This window comes from Colletotrichum lupini, chromosome 4 (assembly GCF_023278565.1).
Source record: "Colletotrichum lupini chromosome 4, complete sequence".
Lineage (NCBI taxonomy): Eukaryota > Fungi > Ascomycota > Sordariomycetes > Glomerellales > Glomerellaceae > Colletotrichum > Colletotrichum lupini.
Window position 1 is genome coordinate 1,439,525 of NC_064677.1, and position 22,362 is coordinate 1,461,886.

The following is a 22,362-nucleotide window of genomic DNA, read 5'->3' on the forward strand; positions in this document are numbered from 1 at the left end:
GGTTTAACCGAATGCGGCTCAAAAATGCCTTTAAGCCTCTTTTTCTCTCTCGCTCTCTCTCTCTTTTCCGACTACGCCCCATTCTGCGCCTCAGTAGATGCCGAAGGCACAGTCGAGCTTGACCATAGCTCAGAGACACAACTAGCTCCGACTTAGGCTGTGGCGGCTTGTCGACTCCATGTCGGATCGGCCGCTAGGCCTCGAGCATCCCTTTCAAGAATGTGTTGGGGCCGGGCATTATCACGTTTCGAGGCATGGCTCGCGCTTGGCACCGCAACGCGAGCCCCTCCATTCTTTTGATGTGAAAGTACACTCTTCCCCTTTGCCAGCGACGTGCCGATGATGCCAACGAAGCCTCTTGACGCAAGAAAAAGCCGGCGTCAAGACACGAGAAGAATTGCCGTTGAACCAAAGTTCTGGGAAAATGAATTCCACTTAGACTGACGATAACTTCAAGGGCAGGTCCCATCACGGCATCCCAACCACAGCTCAACCGGACTGTACAGCTTCTTGAGTGTGCCCACCATCTAGGATGGAAGATTCAAGTGCTGTCAATTGACCGACTCGTAGGGCCCAAGCAATAGCGTAAGCTGACTGTGAACTTGCGTACCATGGGTTCAGGATCGAGACCATTTTCCTGACCTCGAAGGTCTCCTGATGTCGGACTTCCGACTTTGACAAGTGTTTCCGAGAAACAATATGATGCCATGCGACCGGATATGGATTTGATCTCATCAGAGACACGAAAATCTTCAACGAAAGTTATGAAACCCTTCCAAGCGCGTTGTCTCTATGTACACGGCTGCCGGGCACGCTTAAACGCACCCGGCATCCGTCAGCTGTTTTCCCCCTCCTCAGTCTTGACCGAAAACGTGTATACCCGCTTGGCAGATTCCGAGGTGTGCCATTCATCCGGCAATGATAATGTAGCATTCCTGAGGGGGGTTGAGGGCGACAACAAGAAGACCGGTTTTGTGTAACCGAGCTTATTATTGACAGGCTGAAGAACTACCTCGAGGAGTAAAATTCATCCATCGTCACACTTTTCATGACAACGGCTCCCCTCGTTTTCGGCGCTTTTTCGCTGGCTCCTCATGGCCTAGACTTTGCCTGTGTGTATAATGAGTCTGGAACGTGGGACTGGACAATATCTTATCTGATCAACCGTCCTGCGTTACGCATCCATTGAACAAGCAACGAGGCATGTACAAGATGTGGAACCTGAGACCCTGGCCGGTTACAGCTCCCTCTTCAAGTCATCTATATGGTTCATACATGTGTCTAGACCTCCGGGCCGCCATTTTCGGATCTCCTCCAAGGTTTCTGTGATCGGTAGGATCACGTACAAATGACAAGCAGGTCATAGTATCGACACTTTTCATTGTTCAAGTTATTTTCAACTCATGTTCTGACTTCATCCATCGAGTGAATTTGTGCTACAAAGAGCAACCACCTGCTGATCCTCCATCATTATCCGGACTATCGGAGCTAAGAGGGCAAATTAACTTGAACGTATCATCGTGTCCACCATAGATATGGGCGTAGGCTACAGGCGAAGGGTCGAAGGCTAAAACGCCAACAGCCGAGCCTGGATGACACCTCCCCGTGTCCAGGGTTTATCTATGCCCTGATCAGTACACTTGACGGGGTATAAACTCGATCCGGAAACCTGTGTGGCACTACTACTTTGGCAGTAGCTGCCCCCCCTGGTCTGGGCGTTTATCCTTCCCCGTAAAGAAGACTTCGACTCTAAGACTCGGGCCCTCCTCCGATCCACCAATATCATCGAGGCAAAGCTCAATAAGGCTAGCCATCCGGCTTTTGTCCCCCTGTGGGAGGTTCCGTGGTCGACGACTGTATTCAGCTGAGTACTTGAATAATTAACCCAACCCTCAAAGGCTGTAGTCTCGGGATGAAGGTTTAATTCTCATGTCCGGTGGTCCGATACGATCGTGGAGAAGATACTCGCGCCTCTTCTAGCTCCCCCATGTCGCCAAGCTCGACAGATCTATCAAGTGAATCAAACTGATGACAGAAGATTGTTCCACTTATCAATAACTAGAGTAGGGGTTCTAGCCCGGTCTTTCGGCCACTTCCGCTCGTGTGTAATGTGATTTGGGTCGTGGCTGTTTGCTTCGTAAATCGTATTAAGTATTAAGTTCGTAAAGATCATATCTTGCTGACCTCCTTTACCTCAAACTACCAGCTAACGAAGGGTGTTAGTGTGATGATTTCAGTCACGCTTCAAGCCTTGAGTAGCCTGAATGTTGCTCCATTGACAGGCTCGATCCGTAGGCTACCTTACTAGTATGGCAATGGCTTTTTGACTCATCGAAGGTGATCACCTTCCTTGGCACAATTCGTTTCTTAAACTTGCGCAGCTGACATAAATGTTCACGCCCCAACACATACATCAAGTTCATACGATACTCATGTGAGAAGGAACAAAGTGCTAGAGGTAATAAAGGTTCCAGCCCTAATTGCCTTGGTAAGGCGATGCTACATATACAATTATCTTTCATTTCGTGACTAGTATTAGCCGCAGTCCAGGTTTCTACCATTCACAACGACGATACTTATATCCCAAGACCTTATGATAGGTACCTTACTTAGTAAGTAAGTATCTCAGATAGATATAGCAACTAAACGATGACTCGAGTGTGTGTGTGTGTTGTCATCTCCGGAGTTCGCTCAATAACCTCGGGGACTAATACAAAAGCTTCAGTAGGGCTGGGGCATGGAGGACGAAGTCATCACCGCTGAGCGGGCTCACTGAGAGCTCAATCTTTCTACCAGTTCAGGTCGCTTAATAACCCCCCCCCCCCCCAAGTAACCGGCCTTTCCAACGCAGTCAAATTGATATCATATTGACCCCTATAAGTAGTTGTGTGTCGATTGCAGCACTCCATCATTTCGTCACAACCGCCAACACTACCTCGTCTTGATTCGTGCTATAAACACGTCTCCCAATGTGCGAGGGGTTTGGATATAATATAGAGCCTGTTTATCTGTGATAAGGTATATAATAAAACGCTTTACCGAGAGTAACCCGAGCCATCAGCAAAGGCAGAAAAGAGACTAAATACGACGGGACACGACCTCCCTCGTAATTGCCCCTTTTTCACCATTACCACACTCACATAGTGTACATCGAAGCACGTCCTAGTGATGTCGCCGAAGATATAGGCACTATGTCAGCCTAAGTAAATTCAATGATTTACACGTCAACAGAGCAACCTATCAACCGGCGGTGAGTCCAATAATCATATCAAAGTAAGTGAGTTTGCACTGTGAAGGAAGGAGGAAATCGTCAAAGCCCATCCATTTCTACCTTCAGGTAAGTGCCCCTAAAGGAACGTAGCTGGATGACAGGGGCTAAAGGCTGTCTAGAAAGCGCAAATCACCCTCCTTATTGATCTTTTTTTCCTTTTCTTAGAATATTCTGGAGGGTCAAGTGTGTAATTAAACGGCTGTATTGACATAGTTGAGTTCTGGGTGGGTCCCCCTTTTCATCCCAACATCCAAGCCGTCAGAACTATGGCCTCTTTCACCTGGATGGCAACCACACAGGGCTCATCCAACATCTCTATTTACAACTTTTTTCTCAATGTGTACCAGCCCTGGGGGACGCCCCGCGAACGCCATAGCCGAGCGTTTAAATACAGAGCAGAAAACCCCCTAGGGGGGGTGGGATTTTCATAGGGCCAAGGTTCAACCCCTTAGCCCGAACTTTTAGGAGAAATCTTCTAGAAATCTTTTACTTTTAGTGAGTGCATGACTTTCATTCAAAATGTGCATGTTTTGTTGTCATTCTGCTTTATTTTGTGTTTAATAGAATTTCATGGTTTGTTGTATCCGCGGAGGGGCGAGCCAAAGACTTTCACGAGCATGTCGTTTGCCGTCAGTCATACTGTAATGATTGGCAAATGATAGAAGGAATTTATGGGCTTTCCATTTATTCCTTCTTCCATATAAGAGTCCTACGTAATTCAACATACGTTTACTGAGCTTCGTACAGGCCGAGAGGTTTCCCTACTGACATGTATACCAAATTTTAGACGACTTCAACCGCTGCTTAGTAAGGAAACGCCACTGACTGTCATACTAAGTCCTGTTATTATTAGCTCTGCAATGGCAGAATCGGCGCACTAACCCTCGTGCACCATCTCGACTGGACCTCTACTCCCACCTTATCTCTTTGCACAAAATCGACTGTAACCCTGATGTAGGTGTACACCTTTCTTCATATGTGCCAGTAGGTCGTCCGCGAATTCGATTCAATATCTAATGGCAGCTTACGGCCTCGGATACGCATTGCGACTGGGTGAGCGGGAAGCTTACGTGTATTCTTTGATAGTCTCAGTCAAGATTCTGGCGCCACCCCAGACCGTGATTTATTCCAGGTGTCCCGAAAGGCCGAGGCTTGGTGTCTCGGGTGGACAAAGACTGAAGAATCTGCAAGACTTTGTGCTACATACGCTCTCAGTCAACAAACGGTGGGATAAGACAAAGTTTTATTGCCTCCACTCCCACTATATCTCTGTCTATGTAGGAAGGTATCGTTCAAATCCCTTTGATTAAGGTAAGAAAAGGACTCTGACAATGTATAGTTTGATAGACATTGTTTGCTCATAGTTGGATCAACTTCAGGTTGGCATACCTTAGCTTTACTCGTCGACCACGACCGTAGTCTCATGAGCACCAATGGCTGTTGCAACAAAAGCAAGGGACTAGCGACATGTATTAGTTAAGCGGACGCACCATCGGCGGTTGCCTCGTAGACATGTAACAGACCACTTGACTTTTAAGGGCACGTGTGTAAGAATTTCTCATTGCTTCAAGTCGAAGCGGAACGGTTACGCCTTAATCTTCTGATTCCATGTAAAGTCTTATGTTATCTAGTGGGACGTTGCAACTTACACGCTTTGGCGCCATCTATGGGAGCTGCAATCAAGGGTCTTCTATTCACGAAATCTTTGGTATCAGACGGTCTGGTCAGGTTGACAGCATCGAACGCACGGCCCCAAAGCGCCAATCACTGAAACTTACTATGCCAGCGGTTGTAGATCCTTCATGCCATTTCTATCTTGATTGCCCAGAAATGCTGGGGGGGTGTTCGAAGGTGAGAATAATCCCTCGAGATTGTCTCAGTTGGGAGGATGATTGTTGTTGTAACAAATCTGGGCCCATTTTTGCGTCCATCCCTTCCCAGCCTGCCGGTAAACGAGCACTGCCCACGTACCCGAGTGCTGTCTGAGCGCCTTTTGGGGGCTGTTGAGCTTGGGAATTTGGCCCGCGGATTGCTGATGTCCTCGACGATTGTTCTGAATTAGAAACAAGTCACTGTTTGTTGGACACATGTATTCAAGGGAGACTGTCGCCGGGAGAGGAGACCAGCCCTACTGAGCTGTGAGCAGGGGGCTTGGGTGGAAGGACCCAAAGAATGCAGCTCCCGCCAAGTTTCCCATTTAACCCACGAAGAAATAGTTCGAGACCCGACTCCCTTAGATGGCGAGCCCGTGTCACAGGTTGCATCTTCGGTTTGGTTATCACTCACTTATTCCCCGTAACAGGATGAGTTGACCAAACTCATTCATGGATAGAATGGTTCCACTCACGGTAGCCAGCTCTATCCGTAGAACGAGACCCTGAACTCCACACGATGAATCCTTGCAACTCGGCGCGCATATGGAGACGAGATACCTAGGTGGACCCATGGGATGTCGTAAGAGGAGCGTGACTAGCATGCCCCCAGTGACATTCAAGAATTGCTAGGGCAAAAGGGAGGGTAAAAAAGTGAAATACCTAGCTTCCCGCACTAGCAGGCATGGGGCCAGGCCTTTTCGAATTATTCGTGAATCCAGAGCGCGCAACAGCAACGTGACACAGCGGTTTTCGGTCTCAGAATGCCCGGGACATTCTCGAGTGTCTGTTTGGACTCTTCCGTCATGGATTACTCCAACGAGACAGTGCAGTGGCTGCCATCCTTGATTATGAGTGGTCGGAGGTTGCACCGAGAGACATACTAGCCCAGCCACGGGAGGGCAGGAGAGTGAGAGTGAGAGTGAGACTCACTGGGAAGCTGAGAGTGAGAGTGAGAGTGAAAAGTGAGAAATGCCATGTTTGGGGCCATGGAGCTTGGGCTCCCACTAGACCCGCTGTGGATACACATGAAGCCCGTCTGATTTGCCAATCAGATTTTAGCGCCTACGGAAAACTCAGACAAGTAGGCGCGGATTGGCTGACTGGTGATATTAGTCATCGGCAGACCAGAACGAGCGGGTTTGCTGGCCGACGCGGGCTGGTTCTTTTTTTTTTTTTGGTTCCTTTTTTTTCCCATGGTGTTTGTCACCACCTCCCACCCCCCGACCGTCCAACCACCACGAAAAAAACATCACAGCAGGTTGTTTTTCTAAACCTGCCTCACCGCCCACCGAATGTTCGTCTCCGCGTCCATACCCTCCCGGGATCTTCGGATGGAACAGGCCAACAGTCAACACCATGTCTTCGGAGCAAGATTATCAAGATCTTTTCGGTCCTCAAGCTAAGAGGGCTAAACGTGGTCGAGTAAGTCGATGGGGTCGAACCTCTTTTCTGTGTGATTCCCGTTCCCTTACCGGGGTCCGGGTGACATGCCAGGAAAAAAAAAAAAAAACTTCTTTGGACTTCAGCTAAAATTTCATCTCTTCTCTCTCGACGACGAAAACTGACTTCTTACTCGAGCAACAGCTCCAGACCGACAAGTCCGCGAATGCCATTCGAATACGCGATAATCAACGACGATCACGCGCCCGCCACAAAGAGTTTGTCGACGAGTTGCAGCGTAAGGTCCAGGACTACGAGAAGCGGGGGACTCAGGCCTCTTTGCAGATGCAAAAGGCTGCTCGAGACGTCGCCTTTGAGAACTCACGACTCGCGACCGAGAATACTCGTCTGCGCGCCCTGCTCGTCAGCAAAGGCGTATCGAATGGAGAGGTGGACGCACACTTGCGATCATTCGATGACGAAGGTAGCAAGGGCTCGCCTAGTGCGTCAAACATAACGACACTCGCTCCCATCCTCAATACACCCATCCTCCTCGAGCCATCACCGACCCAATTGCCTCCGCTACAAGAACACTTTGGCAAGGCGAGCTTCTCGTCTGAGACGGAGAACGAGCACCTCGCATCCAAGAGGAAATTCGGAGACTCGCTGCTCCCGCCGGTGCTCACCCTTACTCCAACTCCAGATGTCCAACAAGCTTCCCATCTAGACAGGCTCGCCGTGCTCGCCGACGCTAGTCTCAATCGCTCCTCCCAAACTGGCTCGGCACCCAACACTGTCTCGGAACCGTCCAGGAGCCCGCATCCCTATCATCGCCGTAGTGAGACACCTCCCCGTCCCTTGGAATCCCATCAGCAGCTCCCACCAGCTGCCTCGCCGCTGGAAATGTCTTGTAATGCTGCTGCACGCATCATTGCCGATATGCAAGGACACGGCGACGATCGGGCTACTCGACTGGCTTTGGGCTGCGGCGTCCAGGATGAAGAATGTTTTGTCAGAAACACGTCTGTCTTCCGAATGCTCGACCATCGATGATGAGGCCAGCTCAAATGATCAACCAGCTCGCGACAGGCCACGGCTCCTGTGTCGTTGACCCATGGCACCTTGTGTGCTATCTGTGCAACTCTACTCAGTTATTTTTGTCGTTGGTATGGGTATCCCGCGCGACAACAACGCGTGTGGCTATTCGAAGACGCAGCTCCAAGGGCCTCGGCTGCGCCTTGATACCGTCAGTCTATCTGCTCTAAAGCTGATGGAACCGGCCGAGTGCGACTGGCGAAAGTTTGTTCCTCACTCGGTAGTATCCATCGACGGGCCTTGTAGGCAGACCTAACAAGTGCGCTCGACACTGCTTGGCACATAAACATGGCCAATAACAGAGACCGAGGATAGACCGCACAAGCTGAGGGCAGTCTCACGAGCTACACGGCAGACTGACTGATCGCGTTTGAGAGAGACCCCCTCCGCGACACTTGGGCAGACATGCTTCGCTCGAATTTGATACCCTCGTCTTTCTCTGTCTCTATGTGCCTGAATGCTCTTCAAGCAACATACCAATCGAAGATCGATTAGTTGTATTGTTTACTGTGGAGAGTCTTCGGGGTTGAGGAAGCTTGCATTGTGCTTCATCCTGCGATCGCTCCGGAAGCGCTCAGGAAGCAGTCGACGACCTTCACTCGTTGCGTTTCGGCGGTGTACCTGTTCGAGTTGTCAAAGACACCGCGCCGAAGCAGCTTGTGGACTCATCGCGTCCTGGGCTACCGCGCGACTGTGCCAAGCATGGCTTGAGCGAACCCATGAATCTCGAATCATGGCAATGACGAATGATGCATCCTAGAGCGACACCCTTCGAGTAATTGTTACCTATCTGTACATGTAATCTTATAATGTAAAAGGCCACGAAGCCATGCCCTCGTCACTGCCTACTTTAAGCTGAGCTATATACTTGCCATCTTTCATACCTACATGTGCCAAGTATATGCATGTGTGCCTTTTCTGTTTTCTTTCTTTTTCTGCTGGCACTTCTTGTCCAGCCTTCGACTTTCATACTCCCTCTCGATCCTAGCACGACATATTGACTATTTATTCGTTTGCTTCACCGCCATGCTTTCGATTGAAGGAGTGAGATTGAAGTTTGTATGCCTTACTGGCCATATCAATCAGGCAAGGTTCCCATTTATCTCATCCAAGAGATGCCATTCCTAGGAACTTCTTCGCGACACCCGCTCTCCCTCATTCAATTACCCATACCTCGCTACACAAGCTTACGTCCTATTCAGCAGGTCTGATAGACTGCACGAATCGAAACAAATTCGTCGGATCATAATCAGCCTTGACCCACTCCAACCTATTCAGATTACTCCCCCAATACAACCGCACCGCCTCGCTCTCACTGATCTGAGAATCTGGATAGTTCGCATACATCCCCCACTGATCACTGCCCAGCCCCTTGGCAATACTCTGCCTCAACCCCTGGAGCAGCGCGAACCCGTCGGAGGGATACGTCTGGCTCGTCGAGACGCCATCCTTGAGCTGGAAGAGAAGCATCTTGTCGCGGTGGACGTAGGCAGTATCGTTGGTCTTGGGCCGCGCCACGGCTGAGTTTGCGCCCCCGTGGAAGTTCATGTGCATGTACCAGGACCGGGTTGCGGTGAGGCCGTTCTTAGCGATGGCGTCAACGAGGGATTGGAAGGTCGTTTTTGTAAGCGCGGGTGTTGTGAGGCTTGACGCGTAGGAGTTGTCGTGCTGTTGACCGCGTTAGTAGGTCTCCCCCCTTTTGCAGCTTCGGTGTGCAAGGTGCAAGTTACCTCGTTGTATGTTGCCGTCGTCACGTCGATATCCGTCACACCCGCATAGTGCTTGATAAAGTCGATCCATCCAACAGTCTTGGAACTAGACACTTTCGCACCAATCTTTGCAAGCAAAGGTTGCAGCGCCGCGCGAAAGCCCGCATCATCGCCAACATACGCGCCGTTCAGATAACTCCCGTCGTTGTTAAACGTCGTCGACATCGTCAGCTCCGCCGGCATAGTCTTTGCGAATTCCTGCGTATCCAGAAGAACCTGTGGCAGCTTCGCCGTATCCCAGGCAAGATCTATATCGAAATACGTCACCTTCTCCGGCGCGGCAAAGGTGTTAAATTCCAGTTCTGCGACGATGACCATTGAGGAGCCCGCACCGCGGATGGACCAGAAGAGGTTGGGACGCTCCGTCGCTGAACAGCGCGTGATTGTGCCGTTGGCGAGGACGACTGTCGCAGCTTTGATCCAGTCTGTTGCGAGGCCGTAGGTGTGGGAGACCATGCCATGACCTCCGTGGAGGGCGTGGCCGCTCACTCCAACGCTGAGATACGCGTAAGCCAAGCTCCAAGTATCGTTGATCATTCAGATTGACGCTCACGCTGGGCAAGTTCCATGCGATATCGCCCTCTTCCCCTGATTATACAGCTCCGTCGCTACGTGTCCCAACCGCGCCCCAGCCTGGACCTTGGCCGTCCCGTCGCTCGCCACAGTCACGCTGTACATGCGGTCTAGGTTAATCACAAGATGTCCATCTTCGCCGCCGTACCCAGTCGAGATGTAGCTGTGTCCGCCGCTCTTTGCGCTGACCCTGACACCGCTCTTGGAACCGCATGTTACCGCGGAGGCGATTTGGGCATTTGTGGTCGGCACGGCGACGAGAAGTGGCTTAACGGGGACGCGAAGGTTGTATGGCGTCGGGGTTGAGGACGCGATGGGCACGGAAGCGGTGCGGAGGCAGGCCGTGAGGTCGTCGAGGGGTGCGCTGAGGGCTAGAGTCGCTTGGACTAGGAGAGCTATGGCGAGATGCATTTTGGCGATTTCTCGAGTCTTCCATCACTTTTTACAACGTTTGCTGACGATGTCTCAGCCGGGGAAACTTCCTCACTTATAGTTCTCTTAAAAAGACCTCTGCATCACGCCAGAGTCTTGGCAATCTGATCATAGGTGTTCTCACCTTCCCACACGACCTGCGCCGAGTCTTTCTCCCGAGCTGGGGTTCCAATTCATACATAGTAGGTGAGCTTGATTTACCTCACTTCATGATCGTCGTTAGGTGGTTTCAGCTACTGGGTAATACGTGCATCGATTCTTTCTCGTTCCTAGGATCCTGGTCCTTCCCCGGCGTGGCTGCATAGCATTCTCGCCCCGTCCCAACGAGAGCCTGCAGGTCGGGTACGCTGCATGTCAGCTCGTGTATGCGCGTCTCAGCCCATGAGATTTCGCTTATGTAAAAGTCATTACTGTTGTAAAAGGACGCTCTGGAACACAATGTAGTGATTATTTGAGAGTGTCAGTTGAAGCGTAGCGATATTTTGCAATAAAAGGTAATATCACTGGTGATTTTTTGTGTGAGGTTGATGTTATCATCGGCTCAGCATAGAGATTTAATAGTGAAACTGCTTGAATTATTATTGCCTGAGTTCAGGATTAACAAGAGACAACTTATACTTCTGAAGTCCTTTGATTCACACTCAAGCGGAAACTTGTGATTGAGCATATCTCCGTTGTTTTCACATCCCATCTGAGGGACCTTATCAAGGCATCTTAAGCACCTATCATTTCTGAAGTTCAACATAACTGTTCCATCGTAATTCTACTTGGGGCAACTGGTATGTTTTCCAGACTGCGGCAGGCTGGATCGATCTACAGTGCAGAGCCTCAGCTCAAGCGCCAATGGCCTCTTCACTGCAGCCCAACAACTCCTAGGCTGCTCATCAGGCTGACTGATAGATAATTGACACTCAGGCGGAATTTCCGCGTACATTCAAAAACACTCGAGAATCCTTCATATCGCAACGATTGAAAGATTACTCAATCGTGGTGCACAACTAGTACCGATCTTTGATAAAAATGAGTTCACCAAGCCAGCTGATTCCACCTCCACCAGCTGCTTACGTGTCGAGCAAGCATGCCGGTAGAGCTAACGATGAAGAAAGCGGGAGTCACACCGTCAGCGATCGAAATCACAGTCAACCCTCACCGTCGCATAATATCCTCAGTGCGGACGCGAGCTCCATCATGTCCTTGTCATCCCGCACTTCGATCTCTCTCCGCCATCAAGCCGTCTCACTAGATGTATTAGGACACAAGATTGTCACCCAGCTCTCAGGGCTCCAGCGCCAGCACTTAGGGAACATAACAGACCAGGTTGGGGACGAGCTTCTATTTTTCGAAATTCGTCTAGACACCGTAGGTGCACTAGGCCCCATCGAACCCCGACGACCTTTGTCACGAGTTATAGCACGCAGTAATGGGCATACGGAGTGTAGTAAAAGTAGCTTAATTATTAAAGTAGAAATAGATAAAAAGAAAAGGTCTATATATACGATATTTAAAATAGATATATAATTTAATACGTAACGGGTACTTTATAAAGTACGATTACTATCCCTATTACGTAATATACCCCCTAATTATTACTACTAGGGAGTTATTATACTTAAAATAGAATCTCTAAATACCCTTATAAAGGCCTAATTTAGTTAAGTATAAATAAAATAAAAATAAGCATAAGGGATATACGTCTTTTTATTACGACCTAATATATATAACTAACCTAGAGGCTAGCTTACTAGCTATAATAGCTAAGTATACTATATATATAAATAGAATAAGGACATAGCTACTCCCTACGGAATAAAAAAACTATAAATAAGTTATATATTAATAAGATAAGGATTATTCTAAATTAGAATAATTTAATATAACTTAGGGGCTAAGCGATTATTTTAAATTAAAATAATCGGGGACGACTTAAAGAATAAAAGATATATTTAAAAACGAGATTTATATATAATATAAACTTAAGCCGGGCTTAAGGATAGACTTCTTATAGCTTTTTTAATAATTAACTTAGTATTAGATCTTACGATCGCTTTTAATTATTTTTACTTAAAACCCCTTTTAATAAAACTACAATTAATTACTAAAGCCTTACTTATTTTACGATTTATAAATATAGCTTTAGAAAAGCTATTTATAATTATAATACTATTTACTTAGTACTCGTAACCTTAATTTTTATTAATATACTTATTATAATTAGCTAGCTATAATACTTTAATTACTCTTATTTAGTAAATTAACTCTACGAAACTTATTAAGTAGTAAAACGAACGACGATATTTTTTAAAACCTTAAGTACTTTTTTATTTAACTTTAAAAAACTTATTAACTTAGTTAGTAAGCTAGCTAAGGCCGAGGACGACGAGATACTTAACGTTATTTATAACTCCGATAATAATATAGTTTTTAAAAAAGTAGATTATAAAAAAATATAACGTACTGTTAAGAAGAGTAATAAGCGGAATAAGGAACTTACGGAGCTTTTTAATAGTAACTCTACTTAAATAGCTATAATTTTAGTTAAAAATAATAAAAATATTACTACTTTTTAGAACATAGTTAATAAAGTTATAACTAACTTAAGAATTAAAAAAAGAGAAATAAACGACCTAAAATAAGAAATTAGAACCCTCCGAGCCGCTATTAATATTATTAAGATTTTTATAAATAAATAAGAAAAACTTAAGCTTAATATACTTATTATTTTTAATAAAATTATTAAACGTCTTAAGGGGTTTTTAATTTAAATTAGAACTTATTAAACGTTCTACGTTATTAATTTTTAAAATAAAACTAAACGAGTTATTTACGTAATAATCTTTTTTAAAAAGCGAGCCCTAGAGTAGTTCGAACCTTTTTAAGAAGAATTCCTTAGTAATAATAGTTATTTATTATATTATAAAAAAGAAATTATAAATATTTTTATTAATATAATAGGATTTTAGAGCGCCCTCGAATCTCTATTTTAGGACTTTAATAAAAAATAATAAGCTAAGAGAGACCTAGCTAACTTTTAATAAACTAAGTCCGCTTTATATTACGCTACCGAGTTTAAAAAACTCGTAGTACGACTTAATTTTACTAAAGAGACCTATATTTTTTCGTTTTACTAAGGACTAAAAGATAAGGTTAAGGACGAACTTAGTAAAATAAAAATACTAATAGATTTTTTATAATACGTTAAACTCGCTATTAAAATCGATATATAACTATATAAACGACGTAAAAAAAAAAAGAGAAGTACGACGCCCTTAAGCTAATTTTAATAAAAAATACTAGAGCTATAATAAACTACTAAGTAACTATTAAAATAACCTAAAAAACTAATAGTAATAAAGTACGTTTTATAAATAATATAGAGGACCTATGGACTTTAGTATTACTAAACGTAAAGAAATATAATAAAAAAAGGACTTTAAATACTATAACTATAATAAACTAAGATATATAACTAGAGATTACTAATAACCTAAGCGTATTTAATACTAACCTATTTTAAAAAAGCGAGTAAATATTATGAATAAGAAAGTCCTTTATAAATAACTTTTATAAATAGCTTATTATAATAATAACTACTTTACTTATTAAAATAGTAAGGAATAAATAGGATAGTACCCTAAATAACCTAAGAGTAATAAACGATCTATTTTATTACTTATTAAAACCCTAGTAATAATAAAAAAAAAAGAAAAGATACCCGCTTATTAACCCTATATTTTTAAAAAGAATAATATCGAATATATTATTATACTCTCTTAGATTTATAAAAATATAAAAGAGAAGGGTAAAACGGACCTTATTACGAAAAGTATACTTAACCTTTTTAAAAAACGAATTAAGTAAAGACTCTTAGTTAATATAAAAGAGTAGCTCTTTAAGTTTAAAAAAAGAGGACCTGATATAAAAGAATTATAAATAATCTCGTATATATAGCGTAATAAGATAATATAAATTAGAAATAGCTTATTAAGTTTTAAAAAGAACTTAATTTAAATAAAACACTAACTAAGTCTATTTATATAATATAACGAGTAAATATTAATAAAAAATTTATTTATAAAGTTAAAGAATAGCTTAAGGACCTTATATATAAAGATAAAATCGAAGTACTTAAGAGACTAATTCTTAATTTTAAAATTACTAATAAAAGAAGAATTGATTTTAAGATTAAAGAAAAAGATATCGAAATAAAAACTAGTTCTTTTTATTTTAATAAAATAGAATTATTTTATAATTCGAATAAACCTCGCGACATTACTTAATAACGTACTTAAATAGAAATCGATTATAAAGTACTACTTAGTATTAATAATACTAGCTTTAAAAAGGATAATAACGAACTATAGTATAAGTATATTTATTTATTCGAGGATAATTAAACTATTTAGTTTTATAAAACTAGAGAATATAAAAAAATTATAATAACCCCTTATATAAATAAAAACTACTCTTTACTCGACCCCAAAGACCCCTTTTATAAGGAATTATTTTAAGTAAAATACTTAGATAATAAATACCTTTAGTACCTCGTATATAAATAAAATAGTCGCTTTTACTTATAAAAACGTAATAATAAGCTTATTAAGGATGTTTATATAAAAGACTAATTACTTAGTTAAACGTTACTAAGCTTTGATAATAGTGATAGAGCTATATTCGGACTAGACCTTAACTTCCCTATAAAGTGCCTTAAAAGCGAATATATAAAATAAGAACATTATAAATATAACTAATATTAAATTTATTATATTAAAAAAGCTAAGGTATAAAGAGAATAATAAGAACTATACGAGTAAGGTACTTAATAAAAGAAGTATATATTAAAAAACTAAGAAAGCTAATTATAAAAGAACGACGAAAAGTAAAAAAAAGAAAAAGGTTCTTATATATAATTAAATAACGTAACGACGTATATTTATAAGTTAACCTCGATATTTATAAATAAAAATTAAATATTATTATTAATAATAATATATAAAAAACTTATATTTTATTAAGAGTAGTAAATAAACTTAATTTATTATAAGTATAAAAAGATAACTTATATTAATTATAAATAATAAAAAGAGAACGAGTTAACTATAATTATGAATATATTAATTAAGAGACTATATACCTCTTAATATATATTAATAATTAATAAAAATAACTATAATATAATATTATAAAGATCGGAAATATTGATATTATTCTAAAAATCTCGTAATTATAAAAGCACAACTTATAAATAAATTAAATTATTAACTAGGTCTTCTAGGAAAATTTAGTTACTAAACGGCCTAAGAAAAAAAAGGGTTTAAACGGATTTTTAGGAACTTTTAAAAAACGAGAATAAATATAATATATAGCTTTTATTAAAATAATAAAAAGCTCTAAGAAGTTTATAATTAATATTAATAATTAGAGATCGTAATAACTCTAAATTATACTTAAAGAGTATTAGATATATATAAAACTATTTATAAAACCTAAAGAAATAGGATTATTAAAATATAGTAATTAGGATATAGAAATCGAACTTAAAAAAGGAACGTAACCTAGGTTCTTTTTAATATATTTAATAAATAAAGAAGAATAGGAATATTTTAACGAATATATCGATAAGAAACTCGAGAAAAGACTTATTTAATTATTAAATTCTCTTATAAAATTACTCTTATTCTTCGTATTAAAAAAAGGAGTAAAGAAACGAAGACTAGTTATTAACTATAAAAGACTTAATAAAATTATAAAAAAGAATTATTATCCCTTATTACTTATTACTAAGCTTAGAGATTTATTTTACGGAGCTAATTAGTTTATTATTAGAGATTTTAAAAAAGTATTTAATTAGATTTAAATTAAAAAAGGAGATAAATAGAAGATAGTATTCTAAATTCGTAAAAGACTTTTTAAGTATCTTATTATACTCTTTAGACTTATTAATACTTTAGTAACTTTTTAAATAATAGTTAACTATATATTCTAAGAGTACGTTAATATTTTTATTATTATTTATATTAATAATATTCTTATTTTCTCCCCCGACTTTAAAATATATAAAAAGTATATTTATATAGTATTTTAAAAGCTCTAAGACGCTAAATTATATACCGAACTTTTTAAATACGAATTCTATATATAAAAAGTAAACTTTTTTAAATATATTATTATACTAAGATAAATCTATATATAAGTATTAAAAATAGAAATAGTTAGGGACTAGCCTATACTATAAAACATTAAGGACGTATAAGGATTCTTAGGATTTATTAATTTCTATTAATAATTTTTTAAAAGTTATATTAATATAATTAGACCTCTTAATAACCTAATATAAAAGGATACTCCCTTTATTTAGGATCCTAAATATAAAGAAGTATTTATTAAAGTTAAGAATATAGTCGTCTCTAAACTAGTTATTATAATCCTAAACCCTTAAAAACTTTTTAAAATTAAAACTAACGCTTTAGACTTTACTATAAGAGCGGTTTTAGGATAATAAGATAAGTAAAAAAAGCTTTATTTATATTACTTTTATTTTAAAGTATTCTATAGAGCAAAATTAAATTAATAAATCTATAATAAAAAACTAATAGTTATTATTAAAGTATTTTAAAAATAGAGGCTATAGTTATTTAGAACTAAGTACGAAGTTATAGTCTATATAAACTATAAAAACTTTATAAACTTTATAATAAATAAGAACTTAAATAAATAATAAATTAGATAGAGCGAATTCTTATTTAAATTTAATTTCTAAATTATTTATTAAAAAGGTTTAGAAAATAATAAGGTAGACGTTTTTAATAAAAGACTTAATTACGAAGTCGCAGTCCCTAAAGAAATATAAGTTATTTTTAAATAGGAGAAAAACAGTAGCCTTATATTAACTACGAAGCTCTTTATAATAGTTAAAAGGATTAATACTAACCTAACTAAAAAAATAACCCCTAAGCTTATTATAAAAATTTATAATATACTAGTATACGGTTATTAAAGAATTATTAAAACGTAAAAACGGATTCGTTAGTATTATAATAAATTTACTATACGCGCTAAAATTATAAAAATAATTAAGGACTACGCGACTTATAAAAAAAGTAAAAATAGCCCGTATAAACCTTATAGCGAGCTATAACTATTATAATTATTAATAAAAGTATAATAATTAATTATATAGGACTTTATTATTAAATTACTAAAGTCTAAAGAACTATTTACTAAAGTATAGTATAATAATATCTTAGTTATAGTTAATCGACTTACTAAGTTCGCATATTTTATTTCTTATAAGGAATTAAGTATTATAAAAGACCTAGTATACGTATTTACTAAGGTTATACTTTCGAACTATAATTTACTAAAAGAAATTATTTTTAATAAAGATAAGCTATTTATTTTAAAGTTTTAGAAATCTCTAATTTCGTAACTTAGTATAAATTATAAACTATCGATATTACTTTATTTATAAACCGATAGATAAATAGAAAAGATTAATTAAATCCTCGAGATATACTTTCGTTATTATATAAACTACGACTAGGATAATTAGGTAGTACTTTTATTAATAGCCTAGTTTATATATAATAATATAATTAACAAAAGTATAAAAGAATCTCTGTTTTATTTTAATTACGGATTCTTAATAGTGTATAAAGAAGTATAATAAGGACTATAAGCTATAAAAACTATAATAAACGTAAGTAAACTTAAAAAGATCTATAAGTAAGCCTTACTAAACTTTAAGTTTATATAATAATATATAAAAAAAAACGCGGATAGATTAAGGATTAGAGGACTATTTTTAAAAAAGGGGAATAGCGCCTATTTCTTTTATTATAATATTAAAACGAAACGACTAAGTAATAAATTAAACTATAAAAAACTTAGACCTTTCAAAATTATTAAAAAAGTCTTATTAGTTAATTATAAATTAAGACTATTAAATACGATACGATATTATCCTATTTTTTATATTTTATTACTTAAGCCTATACTAAAGGGTTTATATATAGAAGATTATATTATTATTAAACTAAACTAATTAGAGTACGAAGTCGAACGAATTATTAATTATAAAGTTAGGAATAAGATATAAGAATTCTTAATTAAATAAAAAAACTACGGATACGAGGAGAATATATAGGAACTATATAATAACTTCCGAAACGCTTAATAACTTTTTAATAATTATAAAAGAATAGCTAAGCCCCGGAAGGCTCGTTCGTAGCTAGAAGCCCTAAATCTATAAATTTAATACTAAAGGAAGATTAGTTAGTCTCGTTTAGAGCACTCTAAATAGCTAGGTCCTTTATAATACGTATTTTTTACGCTTTTAAGGATTTCTCTTTAGCCTCTTATTTTTTAATTAATTATATCTTATAATAAATAAGATCCGAACTACGCTCCTTAAGAAATTGTTTTTATTTCTTTAAGCGAAATAAATAACTAAGAGTAGTTATAAGTTAAGTTTATAAAACCTCTAGAGCCTCTTTAGCCTCTTACTCCTTAACCTCTATTTTTTTCTACTCCCTAAAATAATAATTTATTATAATAAAGTTAGTATCTTATAAAGAATAAAGAAAAGAAAAACTTATAGGTGTTTATTATATTATTATTATTATAATTTAATAAACCCCGAGTAGCGTACTTATTATAATATTTAAAATTCGATAAGTTTATTTTATATACTCGGTTATACTAAAAATAAGGGGAATACGGTATTACGTTATAACCCTTATATTTAATAAAAATACTAAGTGCCTTATAATTATACTTAATCTTATTACTATAACTTTTACGAAGATCGGATTTTTAAATACGACTTAATATAGTATTAGAATATTACGGAAATAAACTTAACGGACCCTAACCTAGGCTATAACTATTTACTTATAAGTTTACGGGACTAGACTTTTAAGAGGAGAAACTAATATTATAACCTAATATATATAACTAACCTAGAGGCTAGCTTATTAATTATAATAGCTAAGTATACTATATATATAAATAAAATAGGGATATAGCTACTCCCCGTAGAATAAAAAAACTATAAATAAGTTACGTATTAATAAGATAAGGATTATTTTAGATTAGAATAATTTAATATAATTTAAGAACTAAGCGATTATTTTAAATTAAAATAATCAGGGACGACCTAAAGAATAAAGAATATATTTAAAAATAAGACTTATATATAATATAAACTTAAGCTAGGTTTAAAAATAGACTTTTTATAACTTTTTTAATAATTAACTTAGTATTAGATTTTATAATCGCTTTTAGCTATTTTTATTAAAAACCCCTTTTAATAAGACTATAATTAATTACCAAAGCCTTACTTATTTTATAACTTATAGATATAGCTTTAGGGAAGCTATTTACGACTATAATACTATTTACTTAGTACTCGTAGCCTTAACTTTTGTTAATATACTTATTACGACTAGCTAGCTGTAATACTTTTAAACTACGTTTATTATAAATATATCCCTTTATTTAAAATAAATAGAATTTTAACCCGGAATAGTGCGTATTCTATTACTTTTAATATATAAATTACTAAGGGTAAGGTTATTTAGTTACTTTATATATATCTAAATTCTTATAGCGTCGCCTAGCTATTATTTTTCTTTTTTTTTTAACTTCTTATAATTATTATAAATACCCCTATTTACTACGCGTACGCGCTTATACTATTAAATTATTTACTAATTTTATTTTAAATATAAATATTTAATATATCTAAAAATAATAATAAGTTTTATATAATTTTTATAATACCTCTTATATATATATTATATAGTTTATTAAGAGTTTAAATAGGTAATAATACTAACGAGCCCTTTTAAGTTATTACCCCCCCCCTATAATTTTTTATTTACTTATTAAAGCCTAATTACTAAGCTCTCCCTCCCTAGCTAAGAAGATATTAAAGTTATTAATTAAAATACCGAGGATTTTATTAAGTTTAAAGCTCTTTTTAATAATTATAATAAAAGTAATAATAAGGTAAATAATAATAATAAAAGCTCTAACAGGCTTTTATTTATCCCCCTCTCGGAGTTTAAAAATAAGGATAAGATTAGTTTAAATAATAAGCTTTTTAAAAAAGGTATATTATATACTTATTACTTTAGGAGTTTATATTTAATATTATTCTAAAGTTTAAAAAACGTAAAGCTAGCTTTTTTTTAAAAAAGTAATAAAAAATAAAAAAGAACGCCGAGAGGCTAAAATACCCCCTATAATAAATATAGTTCTTTTTATTATTCTAAGCTTATTTAACGTATACTTAGTTTTTAAAAAGCTTAAGGGAGAGGTTTTTAAAAAACGGGAGATTTAGTACTTACCCTATTTTAAAATAGCCCTTTAATATATTAACCTTAAGGATAGTAGTTATTATTTTATAAAAAGTAGTAGTTAATATATACGCTATTTTAATAGCCGTTTAGTTAAAGGGTATATTAATATACTAATTATTTTATAATTAATAGCCTAGGCCCTTATTAAAGCTATTATAAATAGCGCTCCCTTTTTTATAAATATATTATCCTTTTTTATTATTAAAAAGCGTATTTTTAATTATAGTTTTAGTAAGATATTATTAAGCTTTATAGTATTATCCGCTAGATATATAATAACTAAAAAATATATAAGAACTATATTAGCTTTTATATAGAGGACTTCTTTAATGCGCACCCTTAGTTCTTTTTTATACTTATTATAATTATTTATAACTAACTTCTTATTATACTACCCGCTTTTATATTTTAAGTTATTAACTTAATAATTATTTTAATTCCTATGCCCCCTATTACCCCTACTACTCTTAGTTTTATAAACTTCGAAATATATAAAATACGTTTTTTAGTACGCGTACTAACCCTCTTTTTTAATAATACTATATTCTTAGTAATTACGTACTTCGTAAACTAGGAATTTAAATAATAAGTATAAGCCTAGGTCTTATTTTTATATACATATACCCTATAAAGTAAGGTTATTTTAAGAATTTAGGCTTTTAAATTATAAAAGGTTTTTATTTTATTTATTTTAAGCTTTTAAGTTATACTCTAAGTTCTATTTATTATTTATTTTTAAGTATTAAGTTTTTCTAAGCGTAGCCTAAATTAATTATTTTTAACTATTTTAGTTATTTATAATAGTTTTTTATATATTATAGAGGTTAAGAAGTATATAGAAATATTTAAACTTAGCTTATAAAAAGTTTTTAATAAGTCTATTTATTAATACTTTTTTTATTAATATATAAGTAATTTCGAAGCTACTTTTAGCGTACTCTTATTTTAATTATATATTTTATATATTAATATAGCGAAGTTAAATAGCTATTCTTTCTTTTTCCCTTATAGCGAGTTAAATCGTTTATTAATTATTATAGTTAACTAACTATACTTCTCTTAGGTTAAGGGTAATATCTTTAAAAAGGTATTTTAAAACTATAGTCTTTTTTACGGTTTTTTTAAAATAAAAAAGCTTAGCTTTAATAATTAACGTCGTAACTATTATTTAGCGTACTAATTTTTATTAAATTAAGCTATTAAAAAAGAATATTATATATTTTTAAAATAATTATTATATTATTTTATTATTTACGAAGCTAGTATTTTTAATTAGAAATAATAATTACGTACTTAGTATATTATTATAATAGAGCGTAAAATATTTCGTTACATAAAAATATTAAATATAGTAATTAATTATTTTAATATAGGTTATGCTTAGGTTAGTTAGGAACTATAATAATTATAAGTAAGTAAAAGTAACGTTTAGTTTAATTATAATAGCTATATAAAATATATTCCTAACCTTTTCTTAGTAGCTTTTTTTTTATTTTATTACTTACCCCTCGTTTAATTTAAACTTTTTTTAAAAAAGAGGGGTAGCTAAATATAGTAAATTTATAAAGTTAAAGCGCTTAGTAACTTACTTAATATATACGTTATAA

The 22,362-nt window shown here is 36.5% G+C and overlaps 4 protein-coding genes across 4 annotated transcripts; 2 read left to right on the top strand and 2 right to left on the bottom strand.

Moving 5' to 3' along the window:
• Positions 1-24: 24 nt before the first annotated feature.
• On the top strand, positions 25-5,004 carry CLUP02_07564 (uncharacterized protein; the record flags this gene model as incomplete). Its single annotated transcript, XM_049286558.1, has 20 exons — positions 25-111; positions 198-301; positions 355-402; positions 458-514; positions 571-585; positions 650-969; positions 1,127-1,325; positions 1,534-1,648; positions 1,698-1,823; positions 1,906-1,952; positions 2,068-2,128; positions 2,207-2,291; positions 2,419-2,434; positions 2,902-2,971; positions 3,145-3,165; positions 3,232-3,277; positions 3,485-3,611; positions 4,230-4,548; positions 4,636-4,650; positions 4,903-5,004. 20 exons carry the CDS (start codon positions 25-27, stop codon positions 5,002-5,004), a joined length of 1,980 nt encoding a protein of 659 aa, XP_049143701.1.
• Positions 5,005-6,501: 1,497 nt separating this feature from the next.
• On the top strand, positions 6,502-7,578 carry CLUP02_07565 (uncharacterized protein; the record flags this gene model as incomplete). The annotated part of the gene is made up of 2 exons (XM_049286559.1): positions 6,502-6,567; positions 6,730-7,578. 2 exons carry the CDS (start codon positions 6,502-6,504, stop codon positions 7,576-7,578), a joined length of 915 nt encoding a protein of 304 aa, XP_049143702.1.
• A 1,236-nt stretch (positions 7,579-8,814) lies between these two features.
• Positions 8,815-10,373, bottom strand: CLUP02_07566 (uncharacterized protein; the record flags this gene model as incomplete). Its single annotated transcript, XM_049286560.1, has 3 exons — positions 8,815-9,288; positions 9,351-9,885; positions 9,943-10,373. The coding sequence occupies 3 exons, from the start codon at positions 10,371-10,373 to the stop codon at positions 8,815-8,817; spliced, it is 1,440 nt and encodes a 479-aa protein (XP_049143703.1).
• A 104-nt stretch (positions 10,374-10,477) lies between these two features.
• CLUP02_07567 (uncharacterized protein) lies at positions 10,478-11,328 on the bottom strand (the record flags this gene model as incomplete). Its single annotated transcript, XM_049286561.1, has 3 exons — positions 10,478-10,554; positions 10,632-10,822; positions 11,162-11,328. 3 exons carry the CDS (start codon positions 11,326-11,328, stop codon positions 10,478-10,480), a joined length of 435 nt encoding a protein of 144 aa, XP_049143704.1.
• Positions 11,329-22,362: the final 11,034 nt, after the last annotated feature.